The following is a 17,454-nucleotide window of genomic DNA, read 5'->3' on the forward strand; positions in this document are numbered from 1 at the left end:
GCACAATCACCAAAACTGTTGCTCACAGCCCTGTGCTTGAAATGACATCAGATGTCATGAGTGTGGAGTTTCCATTAAACCTTTCTTTAATTAATTCTCCTCTAGAGAGGAGAGGAAGTCTGAGGAAGGGCCCTATTCCAAAAGGGGCAGCCTTCCCTGGTACACAGATGGTTCTCTCATTGAAGGGAAATCTGGCTGCATGTTCTACAGTGATTCACCTAGAACACAAGTTTATGCAAGTCTGGGACAACACTGCACCATCTTTCTGGCAGAGATTTGGGGCATCATCGCTTGTGCAACATAGGCATTGCCAGACACTATTGCAACAAGCATATAGTAATCCTGTCAGATTATCAGGCAGCCCTCAAGGCTCTTGACAAGGCTCTCCAATGAAATCATGTCCAAATTGATGTGGGAGTGCTACAAAACACTCAGCAGGCTTGTAACACGAAACTCTGTGCATCTTCGTTGGGTACCTGACCATGTAGGCATAAGAGGCAACAAGCATGCAGATGAGCTTGCTAAATGAGGTTGCAGTATGCCTTTCTTTGGCCCAGAGCCTTGCTGTGGCATAAGTAAAACAACTGCCCTCCACACAATAAGTAAATGGTCCAGGGACTTACATCACCAGCAATGGCAGGGTCACCCTGGTCAAGCACTTGGCAAAAGGCTGCTGGCAGATGCAAGCCCTTGCTTCACCAGCTGGCTGGTGAGTCTGGGTAGAGTTCAGGTCAAGCAGGTGATTTCCCTTATAACTGGACATGACCACTTCAGGAAACATCTCCACACGATTAGACTCAGGAATGGAAGCCAGATGTGTAAGCTTTATAATCAGTCTGAAGAGACTACCAAGCATATCATGCTGGATTGCAAAAGACTTGGAGCTAGAAAAAGGGCTCTGTTTGGCTGTAAGCAGCCAGGTGAGGAATGGGATGTTGGTATAGGGAAAAAACTCCTGGATCATGTAAAGGACATGGGAGTTGGTTTGCCTAACTAACATACTTTGGGACACACAATAAGCTTCAGTTGAAGTGTGAGGTTCATTGAACCTTTGGATCTTTGAATCTATTCCTTCCAAAAACATAAACATAAACATACAATATTGAAATGTCAGTTATTCTTTTCTTTCCATTTTCGTTATCATCTGCAACCACCCAACACCCGAGTAGTTTTATTTCTCTTCACAATTACATATTTGGTCGAGGTTTCTCCTCGCCATTAAATATTTGGTGGAGGTGTTCCTTCATAGCCATTACTTATTTTAATGAAGGCCAGCAGTAGGTTACAAAATCATAAAGATTGATCTTGGTAGTTGAATGTTCTATTAAGTATTCTCAGCATTTATTAAAATTGATGTCTTCAATCTATAATTATTATTACGTCTGTAATCAGCTGATTGATCACTGATTCAATTTATCAATACAGCCATCCAAGATGGCGGTGATAAATCAGAGTTTCAGCTTCAAGGTGAGTCAATCATACAACTGTATTGGAGGAAAATTATACTGCAGTTGTAGAAAAAGTATTGTACGGTATGTCATTTGAGCATAAAACTCGACTATTGCTCCACTACATGTTGCACGATAACTGTTTTGGTCAAGCAATTGAGTCACTTTTTATGCTCTTGAATATAGAGCTATTTTTCTACAATTCGAGCTCTAAAATATTCTTCAGCAAATATTATTTGTGTTGGCCAATAAAATAGTTTTTATTTGTCAGGGATGAGTTGGTCAATCTCGATACTGTATTTTGGTAGGGGTGATATACCCCTCTCATCCCCCCCACGGTACCATTGAAACTTATCTGAAAAATTACCAAGAAGTTGCCATGGACTAAAAATACAATAACAAATCATTGTAATTTGAACCTTGTTTCCTGGTAGCCTGGCAGTATATCCCACAAGATACAATTACCGTACTGAGTGACGTTTCCTGGCAACCTGGCAGTCTATCCTACAAGATACATTACCATAAAATTTTTGAGTTGTATTTTATTATTCATTAATCGAATAGAATAGAATAGAATAGAATTTAGAATAGTTTGAAATATTATTCATCTTATTGAAGCCTCATAAAGATAACTAGCAGTCTGTGAACAGTAGACCTCACGCAGATATAAACCACAACCTTCTCTTATACTGTCCGTCAGAGTAAATCCTGTCTGTATGTCGTGTTGGCGAGATATCGATGTGAAAACGGCTAATGACTGTTAGGGTTGGTGTATCAGATATGCTAACATCATTAACTAATCTTTTACAAGACATACTGGCAACAGGTCAGCCCGAGTTGGAAGCAGAGAAAGGTCGAGAGACAGTTCTATGTTATTTTAGTTATTAATTGCATGGGCTATTGCATGGAATCAATAGTGCATTTGATAGTGCATAAAAATTGCATGCAATGAGGCATGCAATTATAAGTCCACACAACACCTGAACTTTTACCAAGTTACATTGAGATATTAATTGCATGCAATGACGCATGCAATTATTAATCTACATGACAGCTGGTTATGATGAATAATAATTCTATAGTCTGATTTCTATGGTAATATTGGCGTAAGAAGAAGACTCCTTTTCCTTTTTTATTATCCTTGAAATGTAAAATTTCAAATAACCTTATATACATACAGGTCGATGCAAAATTCAAAAAGGAAAAATTCAAAGAATCTTAGATACCTGTCAAATTTCATGAAAATCTATTGCCAAGTTTCACTGTAAATGCTGAACATGAATTTAAACATATGAACATATGAACATATGAACATATGAACATATGAACATATGAACATATGAACATATGAACATATGAACATATGAACATATGAACATATGAACATATGAACATATGAACATATGAACATATGAAAATAATGAACATATGAACATATGAATATATGAACATATAAACATATAAACATATAAACATGGAAACAAAAAAGCATATAAACATAAAGAGAAATGCAAAACCGTCGACTTGAATCTTAGATTACTCACTTTGCTCGGTCAAAAAAGCAATAGATAATTTTTCCATACAATATGACAGTGACTAATCGCTCGCTCACGGAATCTGGTCATCCCATGGAATATCTGGTCATATCACCTACTGGAATTGCAGATGACATCCTGAGCACAACCAAATGTCTCCTTGATTGCTTGCATCCCTTCTACTTGTCACCCCTCCTTAGAGAGTTGACAAATTGTTGGCGTCAGCTGGTCACCTCAAGAACCGGTTTCAGAGTTGACATCCAGATGGGTTGACCAGGTGACGGGATGACACCCAGACGTCTATCCACACTGGGAAGTGTGACTGACAACATTGATGCAGCACATTGATGTTGGGTTGCACCCACTACTTGTTACAGTAGCCCACAATTTTATACAGTAGCTTCCAATTTGATACAGTAGTCCTCAAGTTGATATGGTAGCTTACCTTTTGATGCCTCAGAGATGATATGATAGTTGACACTAGCACCTCCAGCAGCCACTCCGGCAAGTGTGACTCTATCAACATCTCCTCCAAACGCAGCAATGTTGCGTTGTATCCACTTCAATGCTGCCACCTGGTCCCACAGTCCTACATTCGGAACCACCTTGTACCCGAATTGGCCAAAATTCGGGAAGCCTGCAAAAGAGAAACACACAAATTTCAAATTCTATGTTGAGGATGCATCTATACTATAGATTCCATAGATACATCATGGTATTATTTGCATGTATTCACTTCCTGTTAATAGGGATACTACTTTACTACTATTATTGAAATAAAATATAAATCATTCAGTACATGGTGTCACTCTGCTCTGTCAAGGCCTTTATGGCCTTCCTGGTGCTTTTCCATAGTGAGTGGTGACTAGCTTCGGACAGCATGGTCGTAGTCGACCTCTACAGGTCTCAACTGGTATCTGTGGTGTTGCTAATGTATGGAGTTCACCCAGGACTCTATGCCGCTAGTTTCAAGGCCTAGGGGGCCCTCCTGGTGCTTTTCCATGGAGAGCAGTGACTTGTTGGGTCAATCAGCAGAATGCCACAAGCTCTGACCGAATGTTAAAGTTCCACTTCACATTGCTGGTATTGCTCTTCCTGGTATAGCTGTGTCGTAGTCGACCTCTGCAGGTCTCAACTGGTATCTGTGGTGTTGCTAATGTATGGAGTTCACCCAGGACTCTATGCCGCTAGTTTCAAGGCCTAGGGGGCCCTCCTGGTGCTTTTCCATGGAGAGCAGTGACTTGTTGGGTCAATCAGCAGAATGCCACAAGCTCTGACCGAATGTTAAAGTTCCACTTCACATTGCTGGTATTGCTCTTCCTGGTATAGCTGTGTCTGGCTTGGTGTGCCACTATGCTGCTCCGGCTGCGGATTCATTACACTCACGTCTATGATTTCAACCCCTAGTCGGTATGATTTCCCAATGTGGGTAGCATTGGAGGTGGTGGTTGGAGGGTGATTGATTCCCCAATGGAGGTCAATTAGGTGGCGCAGTATCTCAGTGGCTGAGATCACCGTTGGACAACGAGATTTGACATGGATATGGATGAGTGCTAAAAATAATAATGCAAGTGATCAAATGATGCAGAACATAGTGGAGTGACAAAGGTGGCATAGATGGTAGCTGTGAGTGTTGGGATGTGATAGCCCTTTATGTATTCATAGACCATAAATTGTACATTCATTTTTTGCCCAAAAGAAAACAAACAATAATTATTTACTCATAAACATACATAAACGAGCAAAAATAAAAATAAAATGTTCATAATACAATATAAATACATACATGCATATACATGAGAGCAGAAAAAAACAATTAAAATTTCTAGGCATCACCAGCAAAAAGAAAAAGCTTTGCCCGCTGGTGAAAGTTGCTTAAAAAAATCCTTAAAATAACTAGAAATTGAAACGAAAAGCCTCATAACAAAAGTAGAGACACAGAATATACTTAGAATCAATATACTCTAAAAATGTGGTCCAAAGTAGAATAATTCACACCTATATTGATAACTTATAAAAGGTCAGAATTCAGAGAAATATCAAACTGAAAACTGAAACAGAAAAAAAATCACAATGCCAGAAATATTGAAAAGTGAAGAAATATTCACTTTTAATCCACTCCGGTATACTCTTCTTTGATATTTTATCATTTAAATCAAAAGGTATTGCATTTATTAATTTGCTGCTTGTGTAAATCAATTGTCTTCCAATGAAAGTTAACTGTGTAGGATATATTTGGAATTCTTCTATTATATTTAGTCTGAAGTTGTAGACATTTTATTTAATTTAGGAAATTTGCTTTTTTTAATAAATATTTAAGTAAAGTTTTAACGTACAGTTGTCTAACTGTAAATACATCAAATTTCTGGAAAATTGAATGAGTGGGGTTTAAACTCGGCTTATTCAAAATGGTTTTAATAATATTTCTTTTAGACTAACTGTAAATACATCAAATTTCTGGAAAATTGAATGAGTGGGGTTTAAACTCGGTTTATTCAAAATGGTTTTAATAATATTTTTTTGGACAATAAAGAGGTTGTTCAGGTGTACATCAAATGCTGCACCCCATATGACTATCCCATATTGTAATTTACATTTACATTTTGAGCGGTCAGAGCAATTGGAGTGCAGTTTTGATTTAAATTGATTGTCCGATTGTCCAGGGGAAGTTGGTGAAAACGTTATAAATTTTGTTTTATTCACATTTAAACTCATGGTGTTCAAGTCAAGCCATTGCTTTATTATCATTATATCACTTTCGGCATCACTAAACAAGCTTAACCAGTCAGCACTGGATAAGATTATAGCCGTATCATCGGCAAATGACAAAATCTTGCCATTTTTTAATTTCAATTTTAATAGGACATAGGTTTTATTAAGAATAAAACAGGCGATAGGACCGTTCCTTGTGGTAATTAAGCCATACGATGTTAGATTTAGTGTGTTTTTTTGTGAATTCAAGGTTAAAATTTGGGATCTATCTTGTAAATAGCTTCTGAATCAATCTAGAGTAATTCCCCTAATTCCTATTTTGTGTAATTTTATGAAGAGTGTATCGTGTGGTATCGTGTCGAATGCTTTAGATAGCTCTAGAAATATTGACATGGTTTTATTTTTGTTATTTGAATTGTCACTTATCTCATTTATGAAACAACATAATGCAACCTCTGTGCTTTTATTACTTTGAAAACCAAATTGACATTTCTCTATTATATCGTGCTTGTATAAAAAATTTATTAGTCTTACTTTAATTAGTTTTTCAACAATTTTAGCTAAATTGCTGAGAAGGCTAATTGGCCTGTAGTTATTTGCTCTAGTTTTGTCACCACCTTTTTTAAATAATGGTTTTAGTTTAGCAATTTCAAAATGATCAGGGAATATACCTGTAACAAAAATTCTATTTGTAATGACTGCTATGGGTGAAGCAATAAGTGGGATATGTTATCAATCCCAGGGCTAGCATTATTTTTCAATTCATGAATTGTTTCTTCTACATCAGAAGGGCCAACTGGAGTTAAGAAACAAGAGTTTTGAAGGGTAGAATAATTATTATAAAATTCCAAATTCGTTGGATTTCCACTTTTTGGTATGGCTTCCGCCTGTCTAGAACCTACACTAGCAAAGAAGCTATTCAGTGTGAATGCTTCTATATTAATTTTTTCATTTGAGATATTTTTTTGTCTATGATTTCATTGATGCATTTCCAGAGGTTTCTGGGATTTTGACTTCTTTTATTTATTGCATTTGAATAATAGTTATTTTTCGTTGACAGTATCAATTTATTCAATATGTTCTACAATATATTATTTTATTCTAATATATATATATTGTTCTATATATATTATTACTATATGCATTACTTACAAACTTACAATATCGGACTTGACTCTCGAAAACCAACATCTGAAAGCCAGATTACGCGAAACCGAACTGAACCAAGATGAACTTGAGCAATACAGTGGGAGAAATTTGGTGGAAATTTTTGGTGTGCCGGAATTGGAACTATTATGTTATACCTGAAGAACTTGACTTGCTGAATGGTTATATTCCACTCAATTTATGATATATTCATCCATAATTAATCTAGATCCTTGTAAAGTTATTCACCTCATGATGGTCCTTTCTAACCTCCAAAGTGCTTATATAATTCTGCTATATAAAATCTACTCCTATGTTGGGTCTTGAGTGATTTGGCGCCAACATTAGAGTTGCATGCAAATTTTATTCCTCAAGAAGGTCCTTCAATATTATAATTGCTGCGTGAAATGTGCTCCTATGTTTGGTCCGCTGAGCTGTGTTGCCAATTCTCATATAGTAAATAAATTTCACTCCTCATGAAGGTCCATCAAACGTTGCCATACTTCGTCTTTGTAATAATGATTCGAGATTTGTTTGAATCAACCAGCGACCGGCTCCGTGAACTTGTATTGCACATAACTCAAAACATTTTGTAGAGCATTGTCAATAAACTAAGATTTTCATGTTGTCAGAATATGTAAAGGAAAAAAATTGTACAAGCACCGTTTTTTTATGCATTTAAAGTTGATTAATAAAGTTGATTTATTTATTTATTTGAGGTTGCATAATAAGTCAAGCATGCTCAATAAATGTAGAAATCTAGGAGATTACCCTGAAAACCCCAATGAGCTGTATCAGTTGAAAGGGAATTACCGAATTAAGAGCCATTTGCACAGTCAAAGCTTAAACTGAATTTAATCAGCTGGTGGCTTAAACTCAAAATGTAACACATTATAACAAACGAGACTTGATATGGATTTAATCCAGTTTAAGATGGAATTTTCGTTTAAACTGTCACTGTGCAAATGGCCCTTAGAGAGACAATAACAACTATAGAACAAGTACAGTTTTCACGAAATGAAATTTTTCAAGTTCAAGATGACAGACAAAAAGCATTACATTAGGGAATTTTTGGGGATACAAGGCATGTGTTCAGGAGCTGCAAGCTTCAGTGGGTGGCAAGGTCGGTGGATGCTAATGGTGTGAGCGACCATAAAGGTTTTAAACATCCCTTCTCTTGAGAATATAAAAAATGGGCTGTTAATATAAAAGAATTTGACTTTTGGGTATCTATCAATTATTGGAAATTAAAAAAAATGTTTTTGACTTTCTCATCAGAAATTAACCACACTAATCTTAAGGTATGAACATCTGAATAAAATTGGGGAATGGCCGTGAAATTCAAACTTATTTGCTGGAATAATATCAAGGTTTCGATTGTTAAAACTGAATGAAGACTTTTGGGCAGCATGCCAGGTCTTTGAATGAATTTTAATCACAATACCATCTTTACCGAACACTGCCTATTGTTATATTGATTTTAGAATTATTTCGTGTATCAATAAATTCAGTTTATTGCAGTGACATACACAAGAAAGTACAATAATGAAGGACTACTGGAATCATTAAAACAAACTGTTACTACATTTACATTATAATGAGCAATGTACTCCAACATCTTCCAAGTATGACAATTATTCCTTATAGAATATTAGTGAGTCTAACTCCAATCTCTAGAATATTATCAAATTATCTGATATTAATTGATTTGTATACGAAGTATTCATCCATAGAAGTGTAGGTTCATTCCTTAACACAAGGTGGGTCTTTTGTTTAAATCTCTACAATTCGTGTTGGTCTGTTCAATGGTAAGAATATACTCAAGTATGTAATTTATATAATGTATATATTTATTAATTTATATATGTAATGTATGTATTTATGTAATAGAAATCTTAATTACTGCATCACTGTATATTATATAAATTGTACCTGATTGGATAAAGATATGAAGAAACATTTGAAAAATATGATTCCAAGCTCAGAAATGCTAAAAATGCATTCATTTTTCCATAGAATAAAATGAGAACTCAAAGTTCAGCTGAATGTCTGGTAGGGAATACGGATATTACTCTATTTTTATTCTTAACCAGCATCACATTTGAAAATGCTTATAACTTTGTTAATTTGGACAGATTGATTTAAAAATTTAGAAGAATCTCAAATATATGAAAAAAACGTTCACGACTTTTTGTAGAATTTTCCCATGACTCCTTCACCTTCCTAAGCCGAAAAAACATAATTATTATGAGAGTTGTGACGCTAGGCAGAAATTTTCAAAAGTCGCGCTTCGTTCAGCTGTCGCCCGCCAAGGAACTGAATTGGATAACTTTTCCCGCGTAACAACGCTATTGGGTAGTTGAACTTGAACCGGCAAGTTCAAACGATATGCATTCATTTTATCTCTCTATAAAAGTGGAAGCTGTAGATAACACCAAGTTACTTGGAATACAAGGTACTGGCCACGTGCATCTCGATCTTTTAATGATCAGAGTCGGATGATCAGTGTGACATCATTGGTACTCTAAATATCTATTCTTCCTATATTTCCAATGTTAAATTTAGCAGCTTTGTAAGTCTTTTTCTCAAAAAGTAAATAACTTTCAAGTCCCATCGACATCTCCTACGACTCATACAATATTTATCTTTAATTTTTTTTAGAAATTCAATACTTTTGGACGACTGGATCTTTCAGAATGATTGATTTTGTAAGAGCCTACATCGAATACCTGTTGCTCTCTTATTGAAAATTAACATGCTTTTCCTGGCTCTTTTGTAATTCAATTACTCAATGCTAATGAATTCGATAAATCGATCATTGAATAAGGTATTAAAAACATGAAACATTGATTGTACTATTATTTCTTTCACAATCCTTTATCTTGTCTGTGTACTGTATATCATATGTAGAATCAATAGAACTTCTTGCCTAATCCCTTAGGAGGAACTCTTTTTTCAGGAAAATTATGGCTTTCACATACTTGATGAGGAAATAGTTTTCTGGTTGAATCTTTCTAATTGAAAACTATAACAAAAAATATAAGGGCGAATATTATATTAAAGCATGGATTGCGCGTGAGGAATTCTCAATAATTGTATTGAATACTTGATCTCGTATTCTGAAACACATATTTCTAATTTAATTATTTGTAAGAGGAATTCTCAATTGGTACTTATTGTAGAACTCTCATTCTTTATTTATTTGTGAAAGGGAAAATCAACTCTTCATGATTCAATAATAATGAATTTAATGAAAATGAATCATACATTGAAAAGTATGCGTATGAATATGAATTCATACTATAAGTATCCTACAATATATTCCTTCTAATAAACTTGATAATTCTATAAGGCAAGTGATCGGTTGAATTCCTGTTTGAAAGAATAGAAAGGATGACAATCTCTTTAATCAACTCGGAGGGCATTTCAATTCTAGAAATTGAACTCTCATAAACTTAAAACAGGATAATGTGCGTGGTAAATTCCAATTATTTTCAATCTCCACATTATTTTCCTATACCGGAAAGATAATATAGTTGGGCATATTTTAAGATATTTTTTCAAATAGCAAATTATTCAGTTTATAATGCATTTATGAATGTGAGTGTTATACTATCACCCCATACTTCCTTTTGTTCCATATATTGGGGCTTTCTACCACATAGAGTGTGAGTGATGTATATGTGATAAAAATTATGTTACTAGATTGTGCCTTGGTCACTGAGTGTAAATAATTTTGAAACCAATAAAGTTCTTTATCGAAAATTAAATTGGAATTTAATTGTTGATCAATCCAATTGATTGGTAATAACAAACGAAATCATCAAATATCATAATATAATATCATAAGGGAGGAAAGTGGTGCGCTTATCATCTTCATCCGTTGATCATCCACATTCTCCTTTCAAATCACTGATGGAATACCCTGCACTAACAACGTTATTCTCTGCAACCGCTCTTGATTTTACTTTTATCTAATTAATATTAGCTTTTCCTTTATATGTCTTCTGCATTGAGATTGGTATTAGAATCAATTTTGAAAGGATAGATATTGGTTGAGTTTGCAGAAGAATATCACAATGAACAAAGGAAACAGCTCGAATGTGTACAACGTAATAAATAACGAGAAAGCTCGAAATAACTATAAAGTATTCAAGCCAAGCCTAATTATTATGCTGATAAAAACAGTGATTGAAGAAGTATAAGTCTATATTATCACTCAAAGTATTACTAGGAGAAATAGGCTACATTCAGTACCTTTTTTCAACTTTATAATTGTTGGGGTATTAAAACTTTGAATAGAAAACCTCCAGTAGAAAACCTTTGAAGCCATTCATCTTTTCAAATGTTGACAAATAAAATCTATTCATTCATTCTACGAGTATCCCTTCTCGTAGTAACAAATGAGAGTTCTCTATCTCCAAACCGGTATGCCCTTACATTATCGAGAATTCTGGAAGATCTAGGAGTTCAAAGGTGATGAATTTCTAAAAAAAATTGAAGATAAATATTGTATAAATCGTAGGAGATGTCGATGGGACTTGAAAGTTATATACTTTTTAGAAAAAGACTTACAAAGCTGCTCAAGAAAAAAGATAAATATTGTATGTGACCGTAACACACAACTATCACCTGGTTAAAGTATGTGTATATGTGTATATCATTTTTTTCCTGAATTAAGAGTGCACTCCTAAAGGATTAAAGATGTTGAACCGGCAAGATGTTCTACTGATTCTATGTAATATACAGACAAGATATGAAGGATGTTGAGAGAAATAATATTATACTCTAATTAATGTTTCCACGTTTTTAATTCCTTATTCAATGATCGCTTTATCAAATTGATCAGCATTGAGTAATTGAATTACAAAAGAGCCAGGGAAAGCATGTTAATTTTCAATAAGAGAGCAACAGTTATTCGATGAGCAGGCTCTTACAAAATCGATCATTCTGAAAGATCCAGCCGTCCAAAAGTATTGAATTTCTAAAAAAATTGAAGATAAATTCTTGTATTAATCGTAGGGGATGTCGATGGTACTGGAAAGTTATGTACTTTTTGAGAAAAAGACTTACAAAGTTGCTCAATTTAACATTGAAAAGATAGGAAGAATATACTTTTAGAGCACCAATGACGTCACACCGACCAGCTGGTTTGGATTTGTCAACGCGCATCTTTTCGTGGCCAGTACCTTGTATTCTGTATACCTTGTATTTTGTATACCAGTACCTTGTAGGTACATTGGATAACACCTACTTTTTTCCCAACTTTTCTTTTTCTTCTGCTTCTCCTTCTTTGTCATCTTGTTCTTCTTTTTCTCCAAATTAGAGAATTCTTAATATTTGTCCTTTCATATTGAGTGATAGCTCATTTTACTCAGCTCTTCAAGGCGGTTTCAATGCATATTCGGTTGCCTGACAAAACCTCACTAGTACCTCTAACCTCACCAGATAGGCTATGTATATTTTAATGAATTGCACTGTTGACTTATTTATTACACTGTTGAAGTATTTTTGGAGCAATCCCATTCCAAAAAGTTGAGTTTATAATCATTTCATTAAAATACACATGTCTGGTGAGGTTGGTCGTGGCGAAGGCATGCGTTAGGGTTAGGTAAGGTTCAATCAGGTAACCGATATGCATTGAACCCACCTTGAAGAGCTGAGTAAAATGAACAAATAATTTAATGAATGTTTATTTCCCAAAAAAAACTACAAGATCAATTACACAACATATTAGATAAATTACAATAAATTACATACAAAACCTAGTTAGTTACAAAAAAATTTTATAATGTGTCCTCTATTCTACTTGTTTAGTTTTTTCTGTGTGGAAATTGACCTACTCCACTATGGCATACCATGTTCTAGAGTAAAATGAGCTATCACTCGAATTGATAAGATAAATGATATTGAAAATTATTCTCAAATTTGGGACCCCACATCTTTTTGGACAAAAAAATTAATAAGCTCAATGGCTACCATACATAACTTGTAGGTTCCGAATATAATAAAAGAGAAAATTCCGATCTACCTGTACAGACAATAGGGATGTCATAATTCCAAGTTCCAACACAAACGGCAAGTTGCACAAAAGAAAATGTAATTTAATTAACATAAGATGACGTCATCATACAGAGCTGAACAGGGAAGTGGCTGCAGTGGCTCCATTAAAGACGTCATCTCATGGTTTGATTTTCTTTTATACAACTGGCTGATAGAATTTAAATTTTTGGTTCTCCGTTCCTTGCGATGTCTGTAAGGATTCTTCCAATAGGCATGATTGCAGTATTTTCTTTCGATTGAATTTATTGATAATACATAATTTTCCAAGCTGATAGGCTGAGTGCAATTGATTTGTTGATGCACTTCATAGATTCAATTTATGATTTTTAAAGTGACATTGGAATTTTTTTCATTGATTTTTATTGTTAGCTTCATTAGTAATTTTGGAAGCTATTCTTCCAATAAGCTAGATTTCTTGTTTCAGGATTTGTTTCAATGTATAATTCATAGCTTTTTAAGTTTGATTAATTGTTTCCATCTATTTCAATTAAACTAATCTTTCTCGAAGAAAGAGATCATCACACTAAATGACACATTATTTTAATTTAGTCTTTGGAAAAAACAACAGCTGAAATACTTTTTTGATACGTATCATCGTTTTTCAATAAAGCATTCAAAGCTGCAATTTTCAAAAAAAGTTGTTCACAATAAGAAGGTTAGAACCAAAGAAGAGGTAGAGTTTGTAATCTAATAATATTGTATGTGCTAGAACCCACTACAATGTGCATTTTCCACAATTGTTTCACATGTATTTTCATGTGATTTTCTAGAAAGTGAATATAAGATACTGTAGCTATTCTCTATCTATGAAAATTGTTTATATTGAATATAACAGGAATTATTATAAAATAAATGAAATAATAAACAGAATAAATTGTAGAAATAAAAAAATACTGAAATTCAAAAACCATTTTTAATTTCAAATTATTATGGGGGTTTTCATCCACTCATCCATGTGTAATAAGTTAATTTATTATAGGTAATAAATTTAATTAATGCAGAAAGTATTTGTTCAATTCTCTCATTACTCACAAAGATGTAGGAAACTAGAATACAAACAAAAAATAAATATGAAATCCACTTTCAAAAATGAGCAAGCCTTTTTTTGTTCACATTCTTGAAAGAATAAGAATAAGAATCTATATTATCATAGACATTGTTAACAATGCATTGATAAATGTCAAAAATAGGTACTAGATATTACATAATACAATTAATATATACAAATAATATTAGCCTACAAATATTTGGTCCAGTCAATTACATGAAATTCTTGGATGTTATATAAACTTTCAGCTTTCAGTACAGTTTTCAATTTCCTTTTGAAGAATGTAAGAGGCAGTGCCTTAATTTCTAGTGGTAATGAATTGTACAGTTTAACAGATGTGTACAGAAGATTTTTTTGTGAAGTTGTGAACCTGAACTATTGAACTCTGATATTATTCCTATTTCTGGTTTCATATCCATGACAGTCACTATTTAATTTAAAAAAATCCAGATTACTTAACTAACACTAAATAATACATACAAAGAATAGACAGTTAATATTCCCAATTTTGTGAAAAAAGGTTTACAGTGGGTCCTCATATCAACATTACAAATCAATCTAATTGCTTTCTTTTGGAGTATAAATATTTTTGAGACATGAGTACTAGAGCCCCATAATAGTATACCATAGGACAGTAAACTTTGTATTTGAGAGAAATACACATTTAATAATATATTAATATCTACAGTTAACTTTAACCTTCTCAGCAAGTACAGTACCTTTGCTATTTTTTCACTAATTAATTCTGCATATGTGGTTGCCAATTAAGTTTGGGATCAAGAACAATACCTAGAAATTTTAAAGGTTCAGTCCCTACTTCATTGTTTGAATTTCTATTATAGGTGAACATAATAATTACTAGCACAACAATCATTAAGGAGTAGAGAGCTATCAACTAGACAATTTTGTACACCTGCTTCGGATTTACAACTAACTTTGAGACCAAAATCATCAGCAAAGAGAAATCCTGCTTTATCAGTGCCTTCTATATTACAAATTATGTTGTTAATATATATATTAGGGAGTATTGATCCAAGTATGGAGCCTTAAGGGACCCCATAATGAACCTTTCTGCCCTTAGAGAATTGACAATCTTTGTAAACAAACTGGTTGCGGTCCTTTAAATAGATTGATTTTGAATTGCAGCCATAATAAGAAAATTTTTCAAAAAGTATGTTATGCTTAACAGTATCGAAAGCTTTAGACATGTCATATGACCTAAAACTAACAGATAGACCCTTCTCCAAATCATCAAAACACTATTAATTTACTAAACTTGTTACTGCATTGCTAGTATTTCTACATGGCCTGAAACCAAATTGTTTTTTAGTAAAAATACCAAAGTTTTCAAAATTATTTGAGATCTGGTCTTGCATTATGGCCTCAAATACTTTGGATATCACAGGTACAATTGTTATTGGCCTGAAATAAGGCCTGATTATATTGGCCTGAAGTTTTTCTTATCACCTTTTTTATGTAGCCTACAGGTATTACCTTAACGTTTTTCAATACACTTGGAAAAATGCCCTTGTATACTAAACAATAATTAAAAAGGTAACTCAAAACTTCACTTATATAAGGGGCAGATATTTTTAAGACCTTAGAATTAATACCATATATATCTAAAAAAACTTGAATTACTAAGACTACTTATTTTCTGGTACACATAATCTGCAGTAACAGGTTGGAAAAAAATGGTACATTGGGCCTATTGCACTTATTGATGTAGTGAGAGCTGAGATGTTCACTAACTGGCACATTTTCACTAATTTCCTCAACTTTTTCAATGAAAAAGTTGTTAAATGAATCAGCGTTGTTATCATCATGTGAATCAATAGCTTCATTGTTGACATTTGTAAGAATTTTAACTACCTTCCATGCAGCTTGAGTTTTATTTTTTGAGTGCTCTATTTTGTTGTTGAAATAATTTATTTTTGCATTCTTAATAGCAATTCTATACTCTTTCTTACAGCTTTTATATTTATCTCTAAACTGATTAGTCTTAAAAATTTCAGTAAGCTATAATATTCATCACAACTATGTTTGAGCTTTATTAAATCAGCAGTATACCATCCATCATCCAGCTTAGGCTTACTAACTTTGAAACCTCTAAGAGGATAAGCAGCATTAACAGCTGACATATACAAATCAAAAAACTTCTTAAACTTATCATTCGCATCATTAGGCTAAGCAAATACACCACACTCCAGTGTATGATACTAATTAATTAACCTAACAAATAAATAAGTGCTCTGATCATTAATTAACTAACCTATCTAGCTTTTTTTTTACACTAGAAAAACTTTGAGAGTCATTTTTCACATTTATTAAAGACTTAAATAGTAGGGCATGATGATCTGACAGTAGATGTGTATTGATAACTCGGGTCACATGTCTGCTATCATGAATATCAGTCACAACATTATCAATACAGTGGCCTTCATTCAGTGTGCCTGGTCTAGTGATTTCATTTTTGTAGAAATATGGATACCAAAACATTCAAACAAATTGCAAAGATCTCTATTAAAATTATCATTTACATTAAAGTTGACATTGAAATCAGCACATAATATTAAATTATAGTTACATTTATAAATGGCACATAATATATCATTAAGACAGGATAGAGAGTTGTTAAAAAACTAACATCATTATTATAGGGTCTGTACAATGACAAAACAATTATTTTTTCATTTGGAAGTTCAATTGCAGCAGCTTCACAAATCATTTCTATAGAAAGTTCCTTTACTATGCTTAATTCTTCTAATTTCAATCCATTAATTAAAAAAATTGCTTCTCCACTATGAATGGAATTTTTCCTTCCATAGAAGGACCCAAGTTCATAGTCAGGTATTGTGAGACAGCTACAGTCATCGTTTGTTAACCAGTGTTCAGCAACAGTAATTATCCTAGCATTAGGCTATAGTTTTATAACATAATAAGAGGGAAATATATTCTTATTTGTTTGATATACCCTGGACATTCAAAGATATGGTGTTTAGAAAAGTTTCATTAGCTGTTTATTCATCATTAGTCCTAGGCCCAGGATTGGTATTGTTTGCATATCACATAACCTAGCTACATTTGGACTGTTGTATAAATTAGAATTGGAACCGTTTTGGGCGTATAAGCCTGTGGTACTTTTCTGTAAGTTGAGTAATTCTCATTGATTAAATGAATAAATAAATATCCATTCCTATCTTTGGACCTATTAAAAGAGTTATTTATGAGAAATTGCATGGCTGAAGAGGAATGATTTTAGGACTAACTTGACTTTTATGATCTAAATATTTATTTATACAATTAAGAATTTCATTGCCAATGAGCTTCTTACCAATTCTATCCAGGTATATATTTATTGTATATATCCTAATAGAATAAGATTCTTGTGCAGATTTAACTTAGTTGAGCTTGTAAGTAGTGATAGAAATGAAGGAATTACATTTACGATTTTATTTTTTGTTACATTTATTTATTTCCAATCACTCAATTACATACACTC

General features: G+C 33.3%; 1 protein-coding gene across 1 annotated transcript in view; it reads right to left on the reverse strand.

Annotated features, from left to right (window-relative positions):
- The window catches only part of LOC111064061 (esterase FE4), a 153,995-nt gene that overhangs the window by 119,179 nt on the left and 17,362 nt on the right, over positions 1–17,454 (reverse strand). Inside the window, exon 3 of the mRNA XM_039439473.1 lies at positions 3,429–3,620. Within this exon, the coding sequence (XP_039295407.1) occupies positions 3,429–3,620 (192 nt within the window). The remainder of the gene's footprint in view (positions 1–3,428; positions 3,621–17,454) is intronic.

This window comes from Nilaparvata lugens, chromosome 12 (assembly GCF_014356525.2).
Source record: "Nilaparvata lugens isolate BPH chromosome 12, ASM1435652v1, whole genome shotgun sequence".
Classification (NCBI taxonomy): domain Eukaryota; kingdom Metazoa; phylum Arthropoda; class Insecta; order Hemiptera; family Delphacidae; genus Nilaparvata; species Nilaparvata lugens.